Source organism: Chinchilla lanigera, unplaced genomic scaffold (assembly GCF_000276665.1).
Source record: "Chinchilla lanigera isolate Chin_1 unplaced genomic scaffold, ChiLan1.0 scaffold00135, whole genome shotgun sequence".
Lineage (NCBI taxonomy): Eukaryota > Metazoa > Chordata > Mammalia > Rodentia > Chinchillidae > Chinchilla > Chinchilla lanigera.
Window position 1 is genome coordinate 3,200,406 of NW_004955536.1, and position 27,688 is coordinate 3,228,093.

The 27,688-nt window shown below is 34.5% G+C and overlaps 1 protein-coding gene across 1 annotated transcript in view; it reads right to left on the minus strand.

Moving 5' to 3' along the window:
- The window catches only part of LOC102020160 (disintegrin and metalloproteinase domain-containing protein 32-like), a gene marked incomplete at its 5' end in the record, with an annotated part of 143,629 nt that overhangs the window by 9,186 nt on the left and 106,755 nt on the right, over positions 1–27,688 (minus strand). Inside the window, 6 exon segments of the mRNA XM_013507728.1 lie at positions 8,004–8,042; positions 12,199–12,355; positions 13,535–13,634; positions 15,212–15,295; positions 25,852–26,029; positions 27,087–27,192. Of these exon segments, the coding sequence (XP_013363182.1) occupies positions 8,004–8,042; positions 12,199–12,355; positions 13,535–13,634; positions 15,212–15,295; positions 25,852–26,029; positions 27,087–27,192 (664 nt within the window).

Below are 27,688 nucleotides of genomic sequence, written 5' to 3' on the forward strand. Positions count from 1 at the left end.
ATATAATCTTCTAATACACTCACCTATTGTCATTTGATTTGATGCTCTCCTGTGATTGTGATTTAAGTAAATAATGGCATAACATTTACATTAATATATAACCTGTCAAAATTATGCTTACTATGTCTGACAAGTTCTTCATTTTTCTATTCAAGCTCATGGAGAGCAAGGAATCTCTGCCAAATTTTTATGTTTATACTAACTACAAGCAAATGTCAGAATTCTTGGGGTTCTTTCCCATAGTAGAACCACAAATTCCTTCTTTTTAAACCCCAAAATAAAATAATTTTAGAGAAAAAAATACAAATTGAAAACATGAGATTAATTCATAGAGAGGATAATATAGACACTGACAGAAAACTCAGTGACAATAGTGAAATGAACTGCCATTCTGCTCCCCTCCATAACTCCAATATTTCATACCTTCAACACTTACAGTTGTATTTTTTTCTATTATTGTGACCAAGAAACTTTAGGCACATTTAACACAGTGAGTTCTGAAATTTTGTATGTCTAGACTTATATGTGCCATATGTGCAGTTCTTATTTCATTGTGTTTACACCTAAGGAGAGTTGGTTGGATCAGTTTCTCCCACTGGCTTTTCAAAAGGAAAAAAATAATATTAAAAACATAAAGGTAAATAAAAATACAATATACTAGCTGCTAACAATAACAATAAAATACAGCAACTATATCTGCTGCACTTATGAAATTTAAATGAAGGAATGAAAAATGCTTTTTGGGCATGTGCTAAACAAGGCTAGCTGAGTATATCACCATTCCAAAATATACTCTTCCAATGCAACACATGGTATCCTATGGATGATGTCCTTTTATACCCCTTAGACTAGTTGAGTATCACTTCCAGTGTGAATGCCATATTCTCTATGTGCATACATGAACTTCAAGAGTAATCATTCATTCATTAAACAACTATTTATAGTATATTTTCTCTGTATGGCCTACCTATAAATGAAGATGAACAAAATAAATTTGGCTCATCATGCAGCAATGTAAGAATATAAAGGGAGGGTAATGCTTCAAGGAGAGAATAAAACTACAATGATCTAGTGCTCCATGACAACTCCCTCTGGGAAAATGACAGAACAGTGATGATAAAGCAAATCAACTTCTTGTCATTCTTGGTTTGGGGTAACTAATATCTGTAAAAGAGTCGCCATTTTAGGAAACATCCAAGAACAACAAGCAAAAGCTATACAGAAAGCTGTGGCTTTCCTCATGCATGGGGTCACTTCTATTAGGTACAACAGAAACTCATATTTCCTGATGAAGCCTAAAGACCTTAACCTGTTCATAGAAAGTATCTTCTGGGAACAGTAGGGAATTGAATGCAACAAAAAGAGGTCACTTTAAGAAAAAATATGAGACAATACAAGAAAAATGAAAAGTCCACAAGAAAGAAAAGAGGATGTACAGAACAATAAATACTGGGTCATTGCAAAGGGATTACAAAATCACGTGGCACATGCAAAAAAAAATTACAAAACAAATAAAACAACTGAAAAATAATTCAGAGAAGTCTTGTTAACAAAATTGTGGCATGTGAAAGGTGCATGGGGAACAGAAATTTTAGTGTTTGTGATACGGCCTCTTAAGCAAACTCTTCCTAGGTGAGGTGATTATTCACTCACTTTTTGGTATTTAGTTTGCAGCTGTAAAAGTAATTCAAAGTGATATTCCCTTTTATGTATCTGAGCACCACAGATGTGAAAACCTTCAGAGTGTTTTGGAAACTAATTATAAGTAAGTTTTCTTTTGTAAGATTACCCTGGTATTTTCCCCTTTAATCACAGACTAGGCAATCAATAAAATTTTAAAGACTGCATGATGTTATGGCTTTTATCTAGATGTCCTTCTGAAGGCTTATGTGGCCATAGTGAGGCTTTTTGGAGATGGTTATGTCTAGGGTTTATAATAAAGGGATTAAGGCTTATGGTACTAAGTTAGTCCACCAATTGTAATTAGCATAGTTCTGGGTGTGGCTGGATGGATTTACTGGAAAAGGCTCACCCTGGGGGTAGGTGGCACCATCCAAAAGGCTTACATCCTTGAAGGGGTAAGGGAAAGGCAGGGTTGCAACTTGCTGCTGCCGTCTTCAGCCTGCCACATCAAGAACTGTTTCTCCTCTTCAATGCCCCTCTGCCATGCCATCCTGCCTTGGAGCCAGCTGACAATGGACTGAAACCTCTACAAACTGTCAGCCAAAATAATCCTTTAACTTAGACTGTTGAATATTTTGTCTCAGCAATGGTAAAAGTAATGAAGACAATGGAGTTAATTTAGACGTGTGCCTAGAATGGGAAATATTATTAATTTTGCTGCATTGCTTTACAAATTGTGACAACCCTAAAACATTGAATACTTTTTTGTGAATTAACAAATTTTCATTTTTACTTTTCAACATTTATTTTCAAGAAATATTCACCTAGCTCCTCTGCCATTGTGGAGCAGGTCAGACCCCCAGGAGAACCAGGGATATTCACTGAGTTGCCTGGGAGAAGCCAGATTCAGCACTCCATCTCCTGCCACCATCACAGAATGAGTCTGACCACCTGAGGACCCCAGGGTTTTGGTGAGCTTCCTGGGAGGGGTAAGCCTTGGTGCTCCACCTCCTGCATTGTAAATGACAAGAGGAAGAAGCAAAATGCAATCGCAGAACTCCACCCCACCCAGAACAAGTCCAGGAGACACTGACATAGGAGAACTTGGAAATCACCCAAATGAAATTTCTGAAATGATAGCAATGTAAGTAAAAGAAACAACTACTTCAGGCTATAGAAGAAATCCAATCAGAAATAATCTCTCCAGCAAAAAAACAAATGGCAACCTTAATGAAAGAATTGCTCAGTGTATCAAGAGAAGACATAGATTAAAAAAATAGACAAGCACCTAAAAATGATGGAAACCTTGAATGAACAATATAACAAAGAATTAGAATGCATGAAATATACTCAAATGTAATCCATGAAATTACCAATTCCATGGAAAGGTGGCAAAACCACTTGAATGAATCTGATGATCTATTTTGTGACCTTGAAGACATCATTAAAGCTAGCAATCATGAAAGAAAAGATCTCTTAAAGATAACAGGAATGGGGGCTGGGGATTTAGCTCAGCGGCAAAAGCGCCTGCCTGGCAAGCGCAAGGTCATGAGTTCGGTTCCTGGTACTGGAGAAAAACCAAAAAAAAAAAAAAAAAAAGATAACAGGAATGCACCAGCTGCAAGATGAGGAAAAGAAAAACAATATGAGACTGATAGGTGTCAATGAAAGAGGAGGCAACATGAATGACATAAAGACTATTTGCAGAGATAACAACAGAAAATTTCCCAAACATGGGAAAAAAATGTGGCACACAGTGAGGCATAGAGAACTCTAATTAGCTATAACCAAAATAAATCTAAACCCAGACACATAATAACCAAGATCCAAAAATTCAACAAAAGAACAAAATACTAAAAGCTGTTAAGAGAAAAGAAAAAGAACAACTTTGAAGGAAAATCCATCAGAATCACAAATTTCTCAACACAAACTATTAAGTCAAGAAGAGCTTGGAGTGAAGTATTTCAGGTGCTGAGAAAAAAGAACTTCCAACCCAAATTGATGTACCCTGCAAAATTAATGGACAAATAAGATACTTCCACAACAAAGAACAACTTAAGAAATTCAGGACCTCCAAACCAACCCTACACAGAGTACTGAAAGATATTCTAGAAAGAGATAAAACTGAGCACAATTCCAAGAACAGCAATACAAAGGAACCACCAAGCAGGACAAACAATTAAATAGTGGGGGAAAGTAGGGAAATAACAGCAGGAAAATAACATGACAAAAATAAGCCAATACATATCAGTAATAACCATTAATGTAAATGGTCTCATTTCAATCAAAAGAAACAGACTAACAGAGTGGATCAAGAAACAAAATCAAACAATATGCTGTATATAAGAAGCACACTTAATTCAACAAGAAATACACAGACAATGTTAAAGGATGGAAAATAATGCAACAGGAAGACAGAAAAAAGCAAGAGTAGCTATTCTGGTTGCAGACAATGTGAACTTCTAACCAAGAATGATCAAAAGAGATAAAGAACATTATTACATACTTGCTAAGGGAAAACTGTGACAAGAAGAGATAACAATCATAAATATATATAAACTAAATGTAAGAGCACCCAATTATATGACAAATTTTAACAGACAGAAGAAATAACACAATTGTAATGGGGGGCTTTAACACCCTATCATCACAGACAGATAGATCAACTAGACAAAAAACTGGCAAAGAAATAATAGAACTAAACTAAACTTGTGAACAAACGGACTTAGTAGACCTTTACAGACTGTTACACCAAAAAACATCAGAATACACATTCTTCACAGCTGCACATGAGACACTATCTGAAATAGAACATACACTAATCCATAGAAGATGCTTAAGTAAATGCAAAGGAATTAAAATTATCCCATGCATATTATCAGAACATAGTTCAATGAAACTGGAAATTATTGACAAAATAAATCACAAAAAGTCCATAAACCCATAGAATTCAATAACACCTTCCTGAATAACCAATGTGTCACAGATGAAATTAAAGAAGAAATTAAACAATATTTACAATCAAATAAAGACGCAGATAGAACTTACCAGAACCTGTAGGAAACAATGAAAGTAGTCCTCACAGGGAAATTAACAGCAGTGAATGCCCACATCAGGAAAACAGAATAAGCACAAATAAACAACCTTATGTTGCACCTCAAGCTTCTAGGAAAAGAACAGCAAGTCAAGCCCAAAGTCCAAAGAAGGCAGGAAATTATGAAGATCACAGCAGAAATTAACGGAATGGAGATGAGGAAAACAGTAAGAAGAATTAATGAATCAAAGAGTTTGTTCTTTGAAAGAATAAATGAAATTGATAAACCTCTAGCCAACCATATTCAAAAAAAGAAAGAAAAAACTCAAATCCATACAATAAGGAATAAAAATGGTTAAATCACTATAGATCATGTAGAAATTTAGAAGATCATCAATACTTCCTTTGAAAATCTTTACTCTCATAGGATGGAAATACAGAGGAAATGGACAGATCTTACATACATATGAATTACCAAAGATGAATCAAGAAGATATACAAATCCTGAATAACTAAATATCAGTCTACAAAATTGAAATTGTAATAAAAAACTTACCAACAAACAAAAGCCCAGGTCCTGATGGATTCACAGCTGAATTCTTCAAGGATTTCAGAGAAGATTTAATGCCAATTCTTCTCAAACTGTTTAATGAAATTCAAAGGGAAGCAATCCTTCCTAACTCATTCCTGGAAGCATGTGTTACAATGGTACCAAAACCAGGGAGAAACCCTACCAAAAAAGGGAACTATAGGCCAATCTCCCTAATGAATACACATGCAAAAATTCTCCATAAAATACTAGTTAAAAGAATTCAGTAAATCATCAAGAAGATTATACATCATGACCAAGTGGGGGTCATCTCAGTAATGCATGGATGGTTCAATATATGCAAAGCAATAAATGTAATACATCATATCAATCGAACCAAAGATGAAATCACATGATCCTCTCAATAAATGCAGAAAAAGCTCTAAACAAAGTCCAACACCCATTCATGATAAAAGCCCTACAGAAAATTGGAATAGAAGGATTTCCCCTCAATCTTATAAAAGCCATCTATGACAAAACAACAGCCAACATCATACTAAATGGACAAAACCCCAAAACTTTCACTTTAAAACCACATATAAGACAAGGCTGTCCACTATCACTACTTGCAATTAGACAGGAGAGGAAAATAAAAGGAATAAGATAGGAAAGGAAAAAGTAAAATTATCATTATTCAAGGATGACATGATGCTGTACATGGAGAACCCCAAAAACTCCACCAAAGGACTCCTAGAATAAATTCAGTACCATAGCTGGACACAAAGTCAACACTCAAAAATCAACAGCATTTCTGTACACAAAGAAAAAAACACACTGAGAGAGAAATTAGGGAAATCACACCTTTCACAACAGCATTCCAAAAAATGAAATACTTGGGAAGCAATCAAAGGAAGTAAAAGATCTATACACTAAAAATTACAGTACTCTGAAAAAAGAGATTAAAGAGGATTTGAGAAAATGGAAAGATATCCCTTCTCATGCAGAAGAAAAACCAACGTTGTAAAAATGGTCATACTCCCAAAACCGTTGTAGAGATTCAATGCAATCCCAATTAAAATACCAGTAGTATACCTCACAAATCTACAGAAAACATTCCTAAAATTCTTCTGGAACCAGAAGTGACCCAGAATAGCAAAAGCAATCCCAGGTAGCAAAGGCCAGACAGGAGGCATCACAATCCTTGACTTGAAATTATACTACAAAGGTATTGTGATAAAATCAGCATATTTTGGCAAAAAAACAGACTGGAAGATACAGCTACAACCACAAACACACTCATGTAGCTTTTCTATGATAAAGGAGCCAAACATGTTCACTGGAGGAAAGAAAACCTCTTTAATAAATGGTGCTGGAAAATCTGGCTCTCCACATGCCAAAGACTGAAAGTATATCCATGTCTATCACCAGGCACTAAACTAAAGTCAAAATGGATAGATAAAAGATCTAATATTAAAACAGAAACACTGAATCTACTGGAAGGGAAAGTAAGTAGAAATCTTGCAGACAGAGTGGTAGGCAGAGTTCATGAACAAAAATCCAACTACTTGGGAAATACTTCAACGAATCAACAACTGAGATCTCATCATATTGAAAAGATTTTGCACATCAAAAGAAATCATTAACATAATAAAAAGAAAACCCATGAATACAGAAAATTTTTAGTCAGTTGTCCATCAGACAAAGGACTTCTACCCAGAATATATAAAGAATTTTTAAAAATCAGTCCCCCAAAATTCAGAGACCCAATTCAAAACTGTGCATCTGAGATAAAGACACACTTCTCAGATGAAGAAATACTAGTGGCAAATACATACATGAAAAAATGTTCAACATCACTGGTCATTTGAGAAATGCAAATTAAAATAACACTGAGAATCCATCTCACTGCACAAAGAACAGCTATCCTCAAGAAATCAACAAATAACAAATGCTGGAGAGGCTGTGAGGGAAAAGTAACCCTTCTCCACTGTTGGTGGGAGTGCAGACTGGTACAACCACTGTGAAAATCAATGTGAAGAATCCTCACAAAACTAGGATTAGAGGTCCCATTCAACCCAGCTATTCCCCTTCTGGGTAATATTCCAGAAGAACCAAAAACATCAGACCACAGCGACATATGTGCACCCATGTTTATAGCAGCACAGTTTGTAAATAGCTGAATCGTGGGAAAAAACCCAATGCCCATCAACTGAGGAATGGATAAAGAAGAATGTATTTTTAGGCAGTGGAGTATTACTCAGCTATAAAGAAAGGTATACTTGAGGCTCTTAGAGGTAAATGGATACAATTAGAGACCATACTCATAAGTGAAACAAATCAGACCCGTATGTGTAAATATTGTATTGTCTCCCTAGTATAAGAACCTGAAAGTGTTAATAAAATCAGAATGGTAGAATAGATATTGTGAAAGGGAAAGAAACTTCTCAAAAGGAAAGAACAACTGGGATGAGGGAAAGAAGAAAAGAAAGAAGGAAGTGAAAAAAATACGTATTTGTATACACACAAGGCAGCTAAGACAATTGTAGTACTAACTTCTAATGGCTTATTGAAAGGAACAATTAATCTTTAACTGATTGATCAGTCTTGCATGCCTATATCTGGTAGATCTGAGCAACTACTTTGAAGATAACAATATATAATTCAACAATCATTGTTGATTTCCTATCACCTTTTTGTGGAATTCTGTATTGTTTCTATTGTTTTTGTGTTGTATTGTTTTTCTCTTTATTTTTATTATTTTGTCTTTGTTCTTTTCTCTTTAAAAGAAAAAAAAGAAATATTTCCTTGATGACTTACCTGCTTGTAGAGGCTTGGGTAGTATCATCTGATATGGACCTAAATGAAAATAGTATCTAAAAGTTAATGTCAGAAACCAACTTTGGAAATGAAAAACAGTTCATTATATGCCAAAAATAACTCTTGAAGCAATTAATGAATGCAAGTAAGTGACAAGAGTTTACCAGTGAAATGTATAGTACTAAATTCAAATGTTTCTATGGAAAAGTGGCAGCATAGCAGATATCATTTTTCTTACAACTTCTAAAAGTACAAGTTTGACTCTAAATCTCTAAAAACACACTAGAGTCTCTATATCAGCTTTTTATGTGTTGATATATAAATTACCACCTGTTGTAAATTAAAGCACACATTTATATCAGGGCTGTCTGGCAGAGTGGACAGACAGGAAAACTTCTTTCTACTCCACACACAAGAAATAGCGAAAGAAAACAGCATATTAAGCATATATTAAGAAAATCTAGTCCATAACTGAGATTGACAAGCAGAAAAAGTTTCTTTCTCTTACTGAAAAAAGAAGTTAGAAACTCAGAAGTAAAATAGGAGCTAAAATGAAATTACTTATACTATAAAGGATTTGTTTTTAATGAACCTATCTTGGAGGGAGTTAAGGGCATGCTTTTGATGTTTCTGGAAGTTGGAAGTTTTTGCCTAAGCATGGTAGTCTTGAAAGGAGATAACAGAAGTTAGGACTACTGGAGTTAGGAATGTCACAGGCAAGTTATATTAGCACTGTGGACAGAAAGAATACTTAAAATTCATGAACTTCAGGCCTGTTCAATTTAGTAAAGTGAAAACTCAGTTACTCAATTCACCACCTACCAGTAACAATCAGATTACATAGAAATTATTATAATGTTCATGGCCCAGAAGAGCAAACCTGAAACAGCATTATCTTCCCAGTGATGTTCCCTATAATTCAGGCCATACTGCCTTTCCAGAGGAATCATCATTGCTCCCAAGGATGAGTTGACAAACCTTACATTTTGAACAACTGTATATTAAATGTCCATAAGCATAGCACAACAAACTGAAAATTTCATACATCAACAGATAACATGAAAAGCCTTTAAAATAGAAATGTTTAACATGTCCATTGAGACTCAGGTAGGAGTAAGGTAAGAAAATGATAGAGCTTAAGAAAGGCTGATTAGGGAACTGATACGTGGAAATCAAACTATGCCAGGTAGAGGAGCATAAAGGCATATTTATGAGAAGCCCAGTTAACACATATGGTAGTTAAAATGAGGAGACCCTTCTAAATATAGTGATTTCAGATGAGAAAAGAAAAATGGGGAAGTCAAAAACTGAATGACAGCAATTCAACTTTTCCATAATTAATGATTTGAGACTCATATGTAATGACTATAAATTAAATACAGATATGGATAAATGAAAAGCTGTATCAAATATACACCACTAAAATGAAACATGTAAATTAAAGAGGAAACTTCCAAAGCCACCTTGAAGAAAACACACATTAATTGAGAGAAATAACTTAGACTGACAATTGAAGTTCAATCAGTGAAAGCAAGTGGGACATTACAACAGTAAATTTAAAAAGGGTTTCATTCAGGTGACTCTTCACGAAGTCTATAACCACCTAAGTTACATTTTGAAATTGAATGTAAAAATTCTTGCTTACTTAATACAAAATATTCATACCACATAGATGATAGTCAAGATTTAAACATTCATCCTTCATGAACAAGGAAATTAAATGTAGTGAAAAATAAATGGATACAGGAATGGTGAACAAAAATTCACAAAGTGTTTCTATATCCTACTATGTGTTCATTTAATAGAAAAATGAGAACAATAACAATGACTAATGGAGGACGGGACTCCCACAAGTAAAAACCCAGAAGGAGCTGATAGCAAAATGAAAATAATATGGGAGGATTCATGATCAGAATTTGCTGTTAATGGCCTAAGAACCTTCCATCATTTAGGAAAAAACAGGAGATACTGATAGAAATTAAACATTTACAGATTAATTATACTAAGGTGATACTAATGCAGCTCACAATGGTATTTATCCCACTTTAGTACTTTGACTTCAAAGTACACTTTCTACTGGCTCTTGCAGTTAAAGATTACACCAACAATAAGTGAACTGAAGGCTACAATGGCAAGTGAGACAAAGAAAAATGTAACTGAGGAATCATCCAAAAATTGTTTCCCTGGTGCACACAAGGTAAGAAGACAAGATTATTGAATTAACATTCTAAATTAAATTATTCTAATTATAATGTATATTTTTCTATGGGTGATGCTATCATCTCTCATTCAATATAGGTGAATAACAATTCCAGAAGATATTATACTAACAGATTTTCAGGATGACAGGTAATATAATGAGGAAGAAATGGGGGAAGTTGCAACAATACAGCTATGGATGTGTGTATTCATGTGTACACACATGTACAGACCTGTCTATGCACTTTTTGTTTGCATTTTCATTTTCTTATTCACTTACCATAACCCAAGCATTCTGATTCATGTTGGCTCTGTAATACTAAGTGAGATAAACTTCGAATTTACAAGATGACAGAATGTAAGAAGACATATGTCCTAATGCGAGAACAATATAACCAAGACTTCCTATGCTTGAGCCCTAGAGGATAACTCCCTTGGTCACAATAACGTAAGACATAATAAAGAAAATCAACCTTTTTGATTTAAAGAAACTAACTCATGGCTCTGACCTTTAAAGAAAAGGTCATAATAATGTCTGAGAAGAAGTAGAAAGAAAAATATATCCCCATATACACACAAACAAAAACTGCAAGTTACAAAGGGAGGAAGGAAAGCCCCAGGCAGTTTGTATTTACAGAAAGACCTAAAATTTGTCATTATTGAGTGTGGAAAACAAGTATTTATGGTACTATTTACACAGAGTTAGCCATCTTTTGATGTATAAAGGGAGACCAAGCTAAAAATGACTTTTGATACTGTGAGACTCTTTGAGGCATACAGATTTTGGTGTCTTAGGATGCTTTACTTCAATACATTCTGCCTGAGTGACCAGGGAAGTAAGAATTCACTCAGCTATTGATGAGTATACAGACTTAGGTTTTACTTGTACAGCTTCTACGAAGAAGTTCATTTCCCCTATGTACTCCAGGATAAAGGAGCAAAAGCACTCTGCTTATGATTTAAATTCTTCAATATCTCACAAATCATTTATTCCCCTTGCTCCAAAGCATGATCCTCCAACATACACTGAACCAAAAGAAAAAAGAAGTGGATTTATAGATTTAGTTAGACAAATGTTTACAAGTCATCATATTGACAAACGCTATTAGGTTGTTTTAGGCATAGTAGTTTATGTATAGTGGCTATTCAGTTAATTGTGGTTATGCAACAGCTAATTATGGATTATCAATTCCTCTCTCACTTCATAGCTGGAAAGCAGAGCATAGGGAAAAAATACCAGGGCAATATATATCCTCCAAAGACATGTTCCCCAGGACCCATGTCCTCTAACTGAACCCTCTCTCCCAACAGCAAATTCAGCTATTTAAATCAGAACATAGCGCCCACAATCTAGTCACCTGTCTAGAAGTCTCTTAATCCACTTAAGTTTATGATTAGGATTACTTGGCACACAGCAAAAAGGAAAACATCAATATTTGCTTATTTCAAGTATTGGGCAAGTGCATGCTTGCCACCTTTTTTTCTGCCTCTGTGTTTGAATTATTTCTTTAAAAATAAAAACTACATTATAGGAAAAATTATCAATTTGCCTTCTAAAAGCATTACTCAGAGAAATTTTCTAAAAATTACTTCATGCATTAGGTAGCAAGGTATTAAATATTAAAATGCTTCACACAACTAGGGTCCATAAAAACTACATTTTTAGTAAACAATGCCGCTGCTCCTGTAGATGACACAGTTCACCTTTTGATAACCTCTAGGGTATTTTAAAGTAACAGATATACATGCTTTGAGTTTGTCTTTGCTCAATTAGCACAGCAATAGCTTTGCCAGGTCACTTAAACAATACTCCAAATTTTTGCATCTTTAAGATGGAGATATTCAGAGACAATTCACAAAGTTAAGTGAGCTATTGATATGGTACGCAAAATCTTAGTAAAAATGCAAATCATTATTGCTGCTGCTGATACTGCCTTACATATTACTAGATTCAAATATTACTAAAAGTTAACTTCAGAACACAAATTCAATTTACTCGCTATTGAGGGATTCCTCTTCCTTGGTGAACACCTTTTTCAATCTGTTCCATGCCACAGCTGTTATGGTTGCTATGATAAGAATAGACAAGCCAATGTAGAAACTTAGAAGCCAGTTATTGCTAGCCTTCTCTGAAGCACTTCTCATGGTTAAACCTAAAAATAAAACGTGCATTAAAAATACTTTTCATTTGCAGCAATTCTTTAAAATGTTCTTAATTTTTGTTACTCATGGAACAAGGATACATAATATACAATCATAAGATTTTGTCTAAGAGCTTTCTTTTCAAACAAGCTCCAGAAAATTCCAGGGTATTCTCCGTGATACATCAGCTGTAATAGTAAAGTCTCACTGTAAAGTTGTAACTGAGCACCAAAAGTTCACTAATATACAATGTGGAAAGGTATAATCATATGGTTACCCAAATTTACATTGTTAAAAGATTTCAAAAGGTTTGGATTATTGAAAGACTTCACTGTACTTGCGTATTCCCATTTTTACTTCATAAAATGTTGGCTTTTGATATTAGGACTATACTTTTTATATGGGGCTACTGCACCACTACTAAAAGGGCAAGAGCCCAAAAATTAGGAGTCTTGACTCTGTTACTTCTTAGCACTAGGTATAGAGACATAAGCTTTGTCTCTAAGATCCATGAGGACACCTGTTTTGAGTACTATCCAGCCTCAGTGCTAGACCAGCACCCAGAATATATTGAGTTCAGTAACTGTTTTCTAACTCAGTGGATGCATGACTGATAGAAATTCAAGCTACAGTGAGCAAATAGAGTATTGCACTAGCACTTTTTAAATCATTTCTCATAAGTAATTTGTAGATTATTCTCATTTATAAACTCCTGACAGAGGGCTGGGGATTTAGCTCAGCGGCAAAGCGCCTGCCTGGCAAGCGCAAGGTCATGAGCTCAATTCCTGGTACCAGAAGAAAAACAAAAACTCCTGACAAAAGTATTGTCTTCTGTTTAATTTCTCCTACCACAGAAAAATCAGAGTACTAGATACAGAGTAAATATTTGTTTAGAGCTGAAATAGCAGAATTGATCATAAAAATGGAGGAAAAGATTGAAAAATGTTCTAAAGGAGAAAGTCAGTAAGTAAAGGCAAAGTTTAAAGACTGCTCAGCTTCAATAATGATATCATTAGAAGAAAGTACAAGATTAAGAAGAAATATTTAGACCACATTCTTTGAGGGAAATGATTATCTTTTAATAACAAATATAATTTATCTATTTCAAGTATAAAAATACAATTTATTTTAGTGACGATAATCAAGGTGAGGATTTTATTAAATAGCATTCTAAAGAAATAGGTACTTGCCTCTTCTCATATGCCACGGAGATTTCAAAGACTTCATGGGTGAGCAAAATGGAGGCTGGGTACCAGCTTCACAATGACATGCACCACTGTTATCACATATCTAAGAACATTTTTGAAAATTTACATGATCGTTAAAAATATTTCCATCTGAGTTTCCATTATTTCTTAAGGGGAAAATTTGTTTTGATATACAAGTGCTTTGGCTTACTCGCATGTTTCCAGAATGAATTATGCTCATAAACCAAAGTTTACTACTTGGTTTCCTAAGCTAGAACACAAAATTAAAAAAAAAAAAATACATATAGACAACAAAAAAGAGCTATAATGTGAGGTTCACATTTGCATCAAAAAAGTATAACAGCTTCGAATGTATACCTGCAACCTCTGTGTACAATTCCAAAACAACCTACTACTTAAATTCTAATGTCGATGCAACCTTTCCTGTGCTGTGGTTGGGACAGTGCCGGCACTCAGAGCAGACTGTGCTTTTCTTACCACCTCCATGTTCACTGACTTCATATTGGCAGTGTAAGTATTCACCTCTACAAACAAGGACTGCATTCTTCCCTAAGGTGGCTGCTAAACATTTACTACATTGTGTGATACAATGATGAATGCAAATGTGTGTCAAAATTGGCAACAGCAGAAGTGAACCCAAATGTACACTACCGGCATTAGATGGTACTTATTTTTCTGGATAAGAATTGCACTACATTGGTCAGACAGGTTTGGTAATGTGGATAGCTATGTATGTTTGAGATAGGAAATATATGGGAAATACCTGTACTTACTCTCAGTTTTCTTGTGAACCAAAAGCCTGTCTTAAAGAAAAAGTCTTCATAAAAAGAAAGAACTACTGAGCATACAAAACCTGGAGAAAGCTTATATGCATACCATTAAATGAAAGAAGTCATTATGAAAAGGCTACATGATTTTTTTATTCAAAGAACATGACATTCTAAACAAAGAAATCTATGGAGATATTAAAATGATCAGGTTTTATCTGGCATTAGCAGAAAATGAATGATGAACAGACTGAACACAGAGGAATTTAAAGGCAGTGAAAAATGTGCTGTATAATATTATAGCAGTGGATGCATGTATTATACTTTTATGGAAACAGATTGTGTAACACAAAGAATGAACTCTAATGTAAACTGTGAACTTTGGGTGATAATGGTGTGCCAGTGTGCATGATTAGTCATAACAAATGTAACACCAGCTGTGTTAGGGTGAAACTGGGAGACTGAATAAACGGAATGTGGTGGGGATCTACGTAAAATCTGTACTTTGCATTTCATTTTGCTGTGAACCTAAATCTTTCAAACATAAAATAGATTTTTTAAAAAAGGCATAAAATCAAGGTTTTTGTGACCTGATATATTCAAAGCACAGGAGCTATCTTCCTTTGTGAATAGGTTTATACATTTATTGGAATATGTAACAGTCTGAAAAGTACCACAATTTAGCTATAATTTTTTATATTATGAGCACTTCAATGAAATTCAATGTTCTGTAACCCTGATTCTAGCTGCTGAGTTATTCAACTCACCTCCTAGCTGAAGATGCATCAGTGGCTGTCCAATAGCAGGAACCCCAAGAATACTGATAATTTAATGAGCGATGTTAAAAAGTATCCAAGAGAGATGTCATTCAAGGAAACATGTATTTACTTACTCCACGTCCATTGCATGCTTTTGTACATTCTGCTGAGTCATTCTCTAAAGTTCCTTTGAGCAAACAACGGTAAGTAACACATATCTAAGAAAAATCAATGGAGTTTCCAATTCAGAGAGATCCAGTACAGTCATCCTAACATTAAAATTAGTAATTGCATAACAAACACAGTTGTAACTATTCAATGTGATACATTTCCTTCCAAACATTATATATGTAGCATTCCTCAAATTTGGAAGCTGACTTTCCGTGTTCATTTAGTTTAACGTGTTTTAAGTTTCTTTTGAGAATTCTTCTTTAGAAATGTATTGATTAAATACCACATCTGAGATGTCTGATTGCTCTAATGCAACCTATGGACTTCCCATGATAGTGATGTATCAGTGTAAACACATCTACTGCTAACAAACGCACACATCTGAGGTGGGTTGGAGAGGTAGTGGGCAAAAAGAATATAGGAGCTCTTGGTACCTCCACTAAAATTTTAAGTGAGCCTAAATCTGTCCTGATATATAAAGCTATTACTTGAAATAAATAATTTTAAAAAGTGATTTGTGATATGCAAGTGAGGAATTTTAATGAACAAGATTGGCCATAACAAAAAAATCATAACCAAAGAACCAATTTTTATTAATGTACCATAAAAATCTAACACAATAATTCCTGAGCATACAATTAAATGAGTATCCTGAAAATACATACTAATAAAAAATAAAACCTGCAAAATGAGAAATTACCTGCCTGTTGACATTTAGTGTAGTATCAAAGAATATGAATATAACATATAATATTACCATAATATATAATAAAACCATTGATTTGCAAATTTTCCAACCAAAAAACACAAATGAATGTCCTGTACTTATTGCACATATTAAAATTTTTCATAGAAAGAAAATAATATATGTATATATTCAGTATGTATAAAAAAGTCATATAAGTATATATTCAATATGTATAAAATCTGAACTAGTAGAGTCATTTAAGTATTTAAGAAAATTATAATAGATATTTTTATTAAAATATAATAAAGATCTATATTATTTTGTGAGAGAATGTAATAAAAATAAGGAAATAATTATTTTAATTTTAAATTATAATAATTAGAAGATTAAGTATATATTTGCAACTCCATTACTTATAGAAACTTCCCTAAATTGTAATTTTTTTTACTTTAGTACAATTCTTTTTTTAAAAAAAGTTATTTTAGAAAAAGCATAAATAGCATTTTAAGTTTGTCTCCACAAAAAAAATGATTTCCTTTAAACATTAAAGCATAGTACAATTCTCGCCAAAGATATGGTCTCTCAAAATATCTTCTGACGTCAAACAATCTAACTCTTCTGAGCCTTTAACATGTTAAGCATTTTCACTTGTGCTTGGCCATCATGGTGTACCTAAGTCCTCCATTTGGAGTGTAAGTGTCTATTGTGTGCCTGGTTTAGGTGAGATTGAGACCGGGTTACTCTTCATAAGGACATTATCTTACAGAATCAAAATTGTTGGGAATCATGTTTCATATATGATTTATGGTATCATTAAAAACTACCTGGTAAAATTTCTTTTCATATATTATCCTGAGAAAGTTTTTCCATATCATAAATTAATTCTGCTCTTACTAAATTATTTATTAAATAATCTCAAATATCTGTTGGGTTGTTGCATTTTTAGATGTTTTTGTTGTATGGCCCAAATACATTTATTAGGCTCCGTGGCCTAAACCTCCTTCAGGGTATTTATGATTCCTAGGCATGAAAAGATCATATGTTTTAACTACTGTAAACTTTGCTTAAACTGTAGGAACCATACATGTGACTACTATAAACATTTCACATATTATGATACTAAGGTTTAACTGCAGACATTCCTCAATTAATAGCCCACCTGTTTAATGACTTTCAGACTGATGACCCCTTTTTTTTTTTTGGTACGGTCTTCTACATCTTGTTTCGAGAGCTTCAGTGTCTTTTTGGTACAGTATACCTTGTTTATTCAGTAGCGTAATTTTTGCTGGTCATACTATACAGTACAATACTGTAGTTTTATGTTCTATTGTACATGACAGTGTTGCATGTAAGAGTTACGGAAATAAAGGCAGAGTCAAAGTTATGCAACTAAAGGCAAAGTAATCAAGTTGGTGTTTCCTCTGACCATTTTTTTTTGTTCAGAATATAGTACTGTAATGTACATACTACACACAGTTCTTCATTTAATGACCAATTCAGTTAACAATTTCATCACAGGAACAGAAATTGGTCATTAAACTGGGAATGTCTGTACATTAATTTGTCCAGCTCATTCATCGGGTAAGCAGAAGAGTCAGAATTCAAAGTTCTACCCATTTACCATTAAAGCCTACACTTTTTACCATGTCATCTTTCCTCATGAACAAAAATATGGCCAGAAATTAAATGAGATTTTGAAGTAAATTTATTTCCTCTGTTTCCCCTAGGTTTCAGTTGGTGTTAGTGGTAACAAATTACAATGATAGAGTTTTCACAATATGGCTGGCTGAGTAGGGGAGGAGTCACATCAAAGATGCTCAGGAAAGATTCACTGGGAGGGCATGCATTTGAAGGTGGGAGAGGGGCTTTCAGGATGAAATAGAAAATTAACCAGAAAAGTTGATACACAGATCAAGTCAAACAAATGCACAGTGTGACACCTGGGCTGTTCTCTACAGCCTGTTCTGTCGGGAAGCAGCCATTCTGGATAGTGAGGCAAAAAGTCTGAGAGACAATCTAGTGCTGCACAGCTCAGATTCCTGACACAGTTTGTATTCACTGGACTCACACTTATATCCTCCCCTTCTAAACACGGGGGAAAAGCAACAATCCTTTGTTCTCTGCTCCAGGACATACTTCAGACTAAGGGTGGACAGAGACAGGCTACATGGGCAAACAGCACTGTAGCTGAGCTGGAGCAGCTCAGGAACCTGCCCATCCAGCCAACCTAATTCCTGAAGTGCACAGGCATGATCCCAGTTCTCTGCACCCATCTAAACAGACCTTTCACTCAGAAGGCCTGGTGAGTCACAGGCAAGTGTACACTCACTGGCTTGGCTAGAACCAGCTCTGCAGTCTACTTCTGAATAGCCTCACATGAGTCCTGCTTGTCCGGTGGACTGCAGAATCACAGGCGCTAGCCCTAACCACAAACTAAGCTGCTGACCAAGTTGGCTCTATTCCTGATGTGCACTCCAGCACACCCTCCCAGTCACAAGAGCATATGCCCATCTGTGGAGAACACAGGAGCAGGGTAACCTGCAACCAGAGTGCAAAGTAGATTTGTGCAGTCTCATGGAGTCCATGGCATAGTGGTTAAGGAGGAATGCAGCTGCTGCCCTCCCTTGTAGGATCTCCACCAGTGCTCACTGAGGGCCTAGGCACTCCTGCCCACACCCCAAGAAGAGCGGCAGGGTCTTTGGATTCCAGTAGGCATATGCAGAAAACCTGAATAAACAACACACTTCAGAGATTGAGGAGCTGGTTGCACACTGGTCATCACAATCTCCCAGGTTTCCAGCAAAGTTGTTGCATTTGAATCATATACACATTCCCTTGCTGGAGTGTTTAAAATGAGTTCCTATTGGATATCTCCTGAGTGTGTGTGTGTGTGTGTGTGTGTGTGTGTGTGTGTGTCTGTCTGTCTGTGTGCGTGTGCGTTGTATTGTTTGGTTTGGTTTGGTTTGGTTTGGCAATTGCTTGGTAGTTTTTTGGGTTTTGTTTGGTTTGGTTTGGTTTGGTTGTTTTTAAGGATTTGCTTTTGGCTACTTTTTTTGTGTTTATTTTTCTTCTCTTTCTCTCCCTCTTTTCATCTCCCTACCTAGTTTCTTCAACTCAATATCCCACAGCAGTTCTAATTGTTAATTCTTTTCCATAAAGAAATTAATTATACATTTACTCCTCTTGTTTCTAATTTACCATATTTTCTGTATCATATCTAACCCCCGCTCTTATCCAAATTTTTCTTGTCTTCCATTGCTATATTTAAAATTTCTATTTTTTTGTTGGTGGCATTTGGAGATCTATCACCCATTTTCTTCTTCCTTCTTGTTTAACAGTTCTTGTTTCATTTCTTGCCATTTCTCTTTCAATCAGTTTCTTTATCTTTTTTCTCTAGTTTGATCTCCATACCTTATCATTTATCCTTTTTCTTAAGCATTTTCTCTATTAATAGTTACCTAATACTATTAATTTTTTTCTATTCCTTAATAGAATAATTTAAATTTTATTCCCTATTTCCCTGCTTCCATTGCTTAATGTTTTCTAAGTATATATTTCTTTCTTCACAGTCCCATGCCCACAGCTTATTCATTCTAGTACAACTACTTACATATATGAATCTACAGATAGTTAACTATATCTTACTATGGTTGAACACTGTTCTCCTATGAGTGTGGGTACAATTGACTTATCAAGCACATATTTATTACATGTAAATATCTGGATTGTCTTATTGGTTTGTACTATAAGAATAGATTTTGTTCCTGTGGTTAAAGAGGTACAGTGTTAGTTATATGGTGTTACAAGTATGTGTTTGATACTATTGTTGTTGCTGATTTTACTACTTTAGCCAAGGTGACATAGTTGTTGCCATTAATGGGTCTTCTCCATATGCTAATATCTAGATTGCCTGGGAGTGATAAGCAAGAATACACACCATTACCGAAGTACTGGGTACTGGGTCAAATAAGCCAATTTATTAGGCCTTCTATTCTTAATGGAGGAAACAGGATTCTGGGAGAGACACAAAGGACAATGGTCAGCTTTGCCTAGAGGATATCTCTGAAAAGTAGTCCTTACCTAAAGTGAATATTATCAGTAAAGCCACCTATCATAAGCAATTTGCAAGCCACAACACAGAAAACAAATTTTTAAAAATAGAGAACAAGAAAACATGGTAGCAGAATGTCCCCCAAAGCTCCAAAGTCCCCCCCCCAAAACAAATCCAGAGGTGGGACCAAGGGAGAAGAAAATCAAAAGCCACACTACCAAAATGTCTGAAATGGTACTGATGGAAGTACCAAGACAGATGTATAAGACACCTGGTAAATTCAAGGTAGAAACAACTGTAGAGATAAGAGATGATGACATTAATAAAACAGATGATTAGTGAGTCCAAAGATGATATTGATAACAAGTGGAGGAGCTAAAGAAGGACATGGAAACCATAAATCCCCCACATAGAGAACAACTGGAGTCCATAAAACAGTCTCAAACAGAAATCCAGGACATTAAAACTCTGTTGAAAGTATTTAACAGAACTTACCAGTGTGAGAACAGATTATCAGACCTTGAAGACAGGGCCGAGGTTGATGATCAACTAATAAAAGATACCTTAAAAATAGCAAGGAACCATGAAAATCCATCCAGCAGCCACTAGATAATGCAAAGCATACTAATCTAAGATAAACTGGAATCAATGAAAAAAATCAGAATGTAGCACAAAGGGTCTAAAAAAGCTTTATAGAAATAGTAGCAGAAACCTTTCCAAGCACAGAAAAACCATTTTACATACAGTGAGTGAGGCATATAGACCCCTAAATAACCATGGTCAGAAAGGAATTACATCAAAGTGTTGTAAATTCCAGAAATTTATCGCAAAAACAGAATAAAAAATCTGTTGGAGAAAACAATAGGGATAAAAGGAAGCAACAGCAAGAAAATAATATAATGACAAAGACAAGTCAATACCTATCAGTCATAGCTATCAGTGTGAATGATCTCAACTCACTAATCAAATGACACAGATTGGAAGAATGGATCAAGAGACAATATCTAACAATATGTTCTATGCAAGAAACATACTAAACCCAACAAGAAATTCATAGACTGAAAGTCAAAGGATGGAACCAAATACTCCATGCAACAGAAGCCCAGAAAAAGGAAAGATAAATTAGAATTTGGACAAAGTGGATTTCAGCCAAAACTGATTAGAAGAGACAAGAAGGTCACTACATACTGGTTAAGGTAACAATTCAACGGGAAGACATAACAATCATAAATATATATGCACCAAATATATACTGCTTTATTTCTTGCTATTTCTGGCACATGAAACTTTATAAAACAAACACTAGTGGACATGAAAAATCAGATAAGCACCAATACAAATATAATGGGGAATCTCAACAGCAAATTATCACAAATAGACAGATAAACCAGACCAAAACAGTCAATAAAGAAGTATCAGAGTTAAACCAAACCTCTCAGCAAATAGACTTAATAGATACATATAGAGTGTTCCACCCAGCACATAGTACACTTCTTTTCAGCAGCAAAAGGGACTGTATTCAATATAGACCACATACTAGCCCACATACCATGCTTACATAAATGCAAAAGAATTGCAATTATCTCACACATTATCAGATCACAGTGGAAAGAAACCAAAACTCAAAGGCAAAGACAGCACAGAAATTATGTAATGGATGGAAATTTAATAATACCTTGTGGAATAATCAATTTGTTAGAGGAAATTAAAAATGAAATAATGCAGTTCTTACAATAAAATTACAATGAAACTATGACATACCAGAACCTATGGGGCACAATGAAAGCAGTCCTAAGAGGGAAGATAAATTACCACATCAGAACAACAGAATAAGCTCAAATACATAACATAATGATGCAACTCTAGGTTCTAGGAAATCAAGAACAAACCAAACCCAAAGATAGTATGAAGAGGTAAATTATAAAGATTAAAAGAGAAATTAATGGAATTGCAACAAATCAATACAAAGAATCAATGAATTAAAGAGTTAGTTTTTTTTAAAGATTAAACAAAGTAGACAAATCCTTAGCTACCCTTATCAAAACAGGAGAAGACCCAAAGTAATGCAATTAAAGGTGAAAAGGGAAAAATTACAACAGATCACGGAGAAATTCAAAATAACATGTGTAACTTCTTTGAGAACCTGTACTCTAATAAAATGGAAAATTCAGAAGAAATGGATAAATTCCTAGATACATATGAACTGCCAAGACTGAATTAAGAAAATGTAAAAGTCCTGAATAAACCAATATGAGTCAATGAAATTAAAGAAGTAATAAAAAAAACCTACCAACTAGAAAAGCCCAAGTCTTGAGAGATTCATTGCCAAATTCTACAAGAACTTTAAAGAATATCTATTGCCAATTCTCTTCAAACTCTTTAATGAAATGGAAAGGGAAGCAAGATTCCCAAATTCATTCCTGGAAGCAAGCATTACCCTGAAATAAAAACCAGAGAAGATTCCAATCAAAAAAGGAGAACTGCAGGCCAATCTCCCTAACATAGATGCAAAAATCCTCAATAAGATGCTGACAAAGCAAATACATCAAATCACCATAATACTATACACCATGACCAACAAGAATTCATTCAAGGGACGGAGGAATGGTTCAACATACGCAAATTGATAAGTACCATATTAACAGAAGCAAAGGCAAAAACCACATGATCATCTCAATAGACTCAGAAAAAGCATTTGACAAAATTCAACATCCATTCATCATAAAACTCTAAAGAAAATTGGAATAAAAACTATCTATGACAAATCAATAGCCAACATCATACAAAATGGTCAGCAACTGAAAGTTTCACTCTAAAATCAGGAACAAGAGAAGATGTTCGCTATCACTACTCTCCTTCTCAACAGTCCTCAAAATAGTAGAGCAATTACACAAGAGAAACAAATACAAGGAATATGGGTAGGAAAGGAAGAAGTTAAATGATTATTATTGGCTGCTGACATGATCCTTCACATAGAAGAGCCCAGTAACTCCACCAAAAAATTACTAGAATATTCAAATTCAGCAGTGTAACAGGATACAAAGTCAACACTCAAAAATCAAGAGCATTCCTGTACACCAATAACGTACTTACCAAGAGAGAAATTATGGAAACAGCACCTTCCACAACAGCATCAAGAAAAATGACATCCAGGCTGGGGACATAGCTTAGCGACATAGTGCCTGCCTAGCAAGTGCAAGGTCCTGAGTTCGATTCCCAGTACCAAAAAAATTGCAAAAATAAAAATAAAAAATATAATGACATCCATAGGAATCAATGTAATCAAGGATGTGAAAGACTTGTACAATGAGAATTTATTACCCAGAAAAAGGAGATCAGAAATGATAACAGAAAATGGAAAGGTATCCCCTGTTCCTGGAGAGGCAAAACAAATATATTGAAAATAACTATAATTCCAAAACCATTATACAGAATGAATGCGATCTCAATCAAATTATCAATAGCATTTATCACAGAACTATAGAAAACAATTCTCTAAAATCAGAGGATGAAACGAGAAGAGACCTAGAATAGTGAAAACAATTCTGGGCAACAAGGACAAGGCAAGGGGCATCTCAATCCGACTTGAAGTTGTACTAGGAACCTACAGTGATTAAAAAAACAAACAAACAAACAAAAAAAAAACCAAGCATATTATTTGCAAAAAAAATCCTCTGACTTGTCAATCAATGGAACAGAACAGAAAATGTACAAACTACTCCAGGCACATTTTGCTACCTTATCTCTGACAAAGGGGCTGAATGCCTTTGCCAGAAGAAAGATAGCCTCCTTAACAAAAGGTGCTGGGAAAAATGGCTTTCCACATGCTGAAGATCAAGATTAAACCTTGACCCATATCTCTCACTATATTCTAAGCTAAAATTGAAATGGATCAATTAGGATAGAAACAACTTAATCTGCTGAAAGACAGAGAAGGTAAAACTCTTGAAAATATAAGTGTAGGCAAAGACTTCATGAACAAAACTTTCTTTGCAGAGGGAATACCACAAAGAATCAACAAAATGGGATCACATCAAACTGAAAAGCTTCTGCACAGCAAAGGAAATCACGAAGACAGCGAAGAAACAACTTGCAGAATGGGGAAAAATTTTGGCCAATCACTCCTCAGTATCACTAATATCAAGAATGTCTAAAGAACCCCCAAAATTTTTATTTCCCCAAATTTAAAGATCTAATCCAGAACTGGGTATCTGAAATAAGGAGACACTGCTCAGATGAAGAAGTACAAATAACCAAGAAGTATATGAAAAATGCTCAGCCCTGGTTACTCAATAGATGCACATTAAAACAACACTGAGATTCAATCTTACTCCAGAAAGAATGACTATCAGAAATAAATCAACCAACAACAAATGCTGGCAGGGGTACACCATGGAAAAAGGCACCCTTCTCCATTGTTGGTGGGAGTGTAAATTGGTACAACCACTCTGGAAGAGATTCTTCAAAAAACTGAAACTAGAGGTTCCATTTGACCCAGATATTCCCTTTGTAGGGAGTATCTCTGCAAAAGAGTTAAAAGCATCATGCTATGGTGATACACATAACACATACACATGTTATAGCAGCACAGTTCACCATAGCTAAATCTTGAGAGCAGTCTATAATTCCATCAACAGATGAATGGATAAACAAAATGTGGTATTTTTAAAGGATAAAATTTGAATCATTTTCAGGTAAATGGTTGCACCTCAAGACCATAACCTTAAGTGAAATAAATGAGGCACACAAGTTTAAATATCACAATATTTTACTTGTGTGAAAAAAACAAGGACAAACAAAGAGCAAATGGGGGAGAGATATTAGGAAGTTAGAAGACCTTGTTCAAATGGCAAGAGAAATAAATAAGAGATGGGGGAGGGAAGGAAAGAAAAGGAAACAGGATTTAAAGAAAAAAATTGAAAGAAAAAATGGAAACAGAGCCTTTGTAAATGGGGAGACAAGGCAGGACTGGAAGGTGGGGAGTTGAGGGAACCAAAAACACCAATTAAAACGTGCTATATATAAGTACACATTCCCCTATGAGGAAAGTGACCACTATATATTGCAAACATGTACTTGTAAAGAAGAGAAGGAAAAAAAAAAAAGAATAACAGTGATTCCATCTCCATCTTCAGCAACACATACACACAGATACACACACAAACACAAATAAAGCAAAAAAAATTATAATGATAACAATGAACACTATCAACTTTATATTGTTGTCTCATTTAATCTTCACAATAGGGAGCAAATGCATTCTTATCCCCAATTCATGTACAGTTGAATCTCCTCAGACTGATAAAAAAAAAAAAGGCACTTATTTTTTCTTCACAGAAGAAAAGTGAGTTTTCATGCTGTGGAGTACTTAACCATGGTATATTCTGTTTTGTTTTTTTTTTTTTTTTTTTTTTTTTGGTTTTTCTCCGGCACCGGGAACCGAACTCACGACCTTGCACTTGCCAGGCAGGTGCTTTGCCGCTGAGCTAAATCCCCAGCACCACCATGGTATATTCTGAAGAGTGTTCTTCTGCCTACTCCAGTCTCCAAATACTAACAATTGTAATATATTGAATTCTACCAAGAACCAGTGAGTCCTGAGGAGGACTCCAACCTCAGATGACACTGCAGTCCGAGCCATATAATTTGAGAGTTTCCTGAGTCATAATGTTGAACCTCTGAAAGCAACTAACATTTCCATTTCTCACTTTCTCTGTAGAGATTAATTAGCTTATTTGTCTCCTCCAAATATTTAGGTTACATACCACTAATAAGCAAATTAAAATGTTGTACCTAAATGAAAAATATTGATTAAAGTAATAAATATGTCTAGATCTTTTTAAAAATTGATTTTAATCACTTACCCTCGTATAATCACATTCAGTGCCATCCGGAATTTTGAATGGATCTGGAACAGTTTCGTAGACTGCGGTTATACAAGTATAATTTCTTATACGAAGATAAAGTACACTACTAACATTGGGGTGAAAGAAAGGAGCTCGATAAGGATAAGTACAAATTAATCTTCCACACCGAAAATTCCTGCAATCATAATAAAGCATATAATTATTATGCATTAAGCATTAATGAGGAATGCTTTGTATGTGTCTTTTTTTTGACAAAAATGGTTCTCTACTTATGGTGATGTGCTTTGGGAAAATGTAAGTGTGTGTAGTAATATTTATTTATGTTTGAAGGATGAGAGGTTTATATTTCACTTGAGGTTTCATAGATAATAGTATTCAAAGTAAAAAGTAAATTCAAAATAAAAATTCAGTGATTTAAATTATATGTCAATGGTACTAATGGACCTTTATTCACTGTATAGATTATATATTTATCATTAAATACTCAATTCACTACAATATACTATGTCGGTCTACAAGATAGAATGATAAATAAATTTGTTACCTCTACACTCAAGGACTTTATTTTCTGATATAAATGTGATACAAATATATTAAAATGCCACAGGGAAACAAATCCTTACCAAATTTTAAGATAAAGATGTAGCCTAACTTAGTAGTTACGGAAAACTGAAATACAAGTTATATCATTCAAATTAAAACTTACAAATTGTTATCCATGGGAATGATGAGGTAACAAATCAAGGAAACACAAAACTACATGGTATGTCCCATCAGTCTGCAAATTCCATGAGTGTATGAATATTTATTGCTTTACTCAGAATGTGGCACACAACCGTTTCCTAAAATGTTAAAGCTACTTCTTCAGATGCAGGAGGAATTGAAATCAATTTTACAGACAATTAGCAGTTCTATCTTGGGCAAGAAACTAAGCAGACTGCACACTGTTTTTATAAGCAAAACTCAGTATGTTTAGACAGGAAAGGTGAAGTAGGTATTGTGAGTCTCAACTTTAGACTACATTTAAGAGCTTAACATGTAAAGTTTAATAATTAGATACAATTTCAGCATATAGCATAAGAAAGATATCGGGTATGGAACTTTCATTTGAGATTCACTTCCCTGCACATATCATACTAGAAACCACTGGAGTGAATAACATATAATGAAGAAAATAAAAAGTAAAACTTAAAAGAACATAAGAAAGTATCATTAATATGTTTACACCATACCTCCATCCACAATATAAAAGTCTGTTGTCTTTTAAACCACAGTGTCCAAATCTATCTACATGAATATGTATTTCCTTATAGCAAATAAATGGAGCATTTTCTGAGTCTGTGAAAATAAAAACACATTTGGATTAACACATATAGTTCTTTTTCCATGTACATGTTTCCTTTACCTCTTTTGCTCTTAGTAATATTTATCAAAACTTTCCTACTGAAGTTGTAAGATTAAAAAAAATAAAAGCCAATGCTCATATTTATTACTCCTTTTCTTCACCTTCATTCATTTCCTTCACAAAAAGTAATACAAGAGGAAAGAGAGTCATTGAGGTATAAACTAGAAAAGGGCTCTGTAAAAGAAAGCAATAGAGAGGTAATACAAGGAAACTGTACTTGCCCTAGATTCTTAGTGAAAACTCATAAAGTCAGGTCTACAATAAAGTCAAAGAGGTTTCTCTTCAATGAGAAATAATTTCATTGTATCTTTTGGTAGTCTAAACGAGGTAAGATAGAAGAAATCAAAGTAGGTAGAAAGGAGACAAAGGAATCAAGATTTTAAAGGTGTGTTTATAAGAAAAACTGCAGCTTCAAGAAATTTTTTTTTC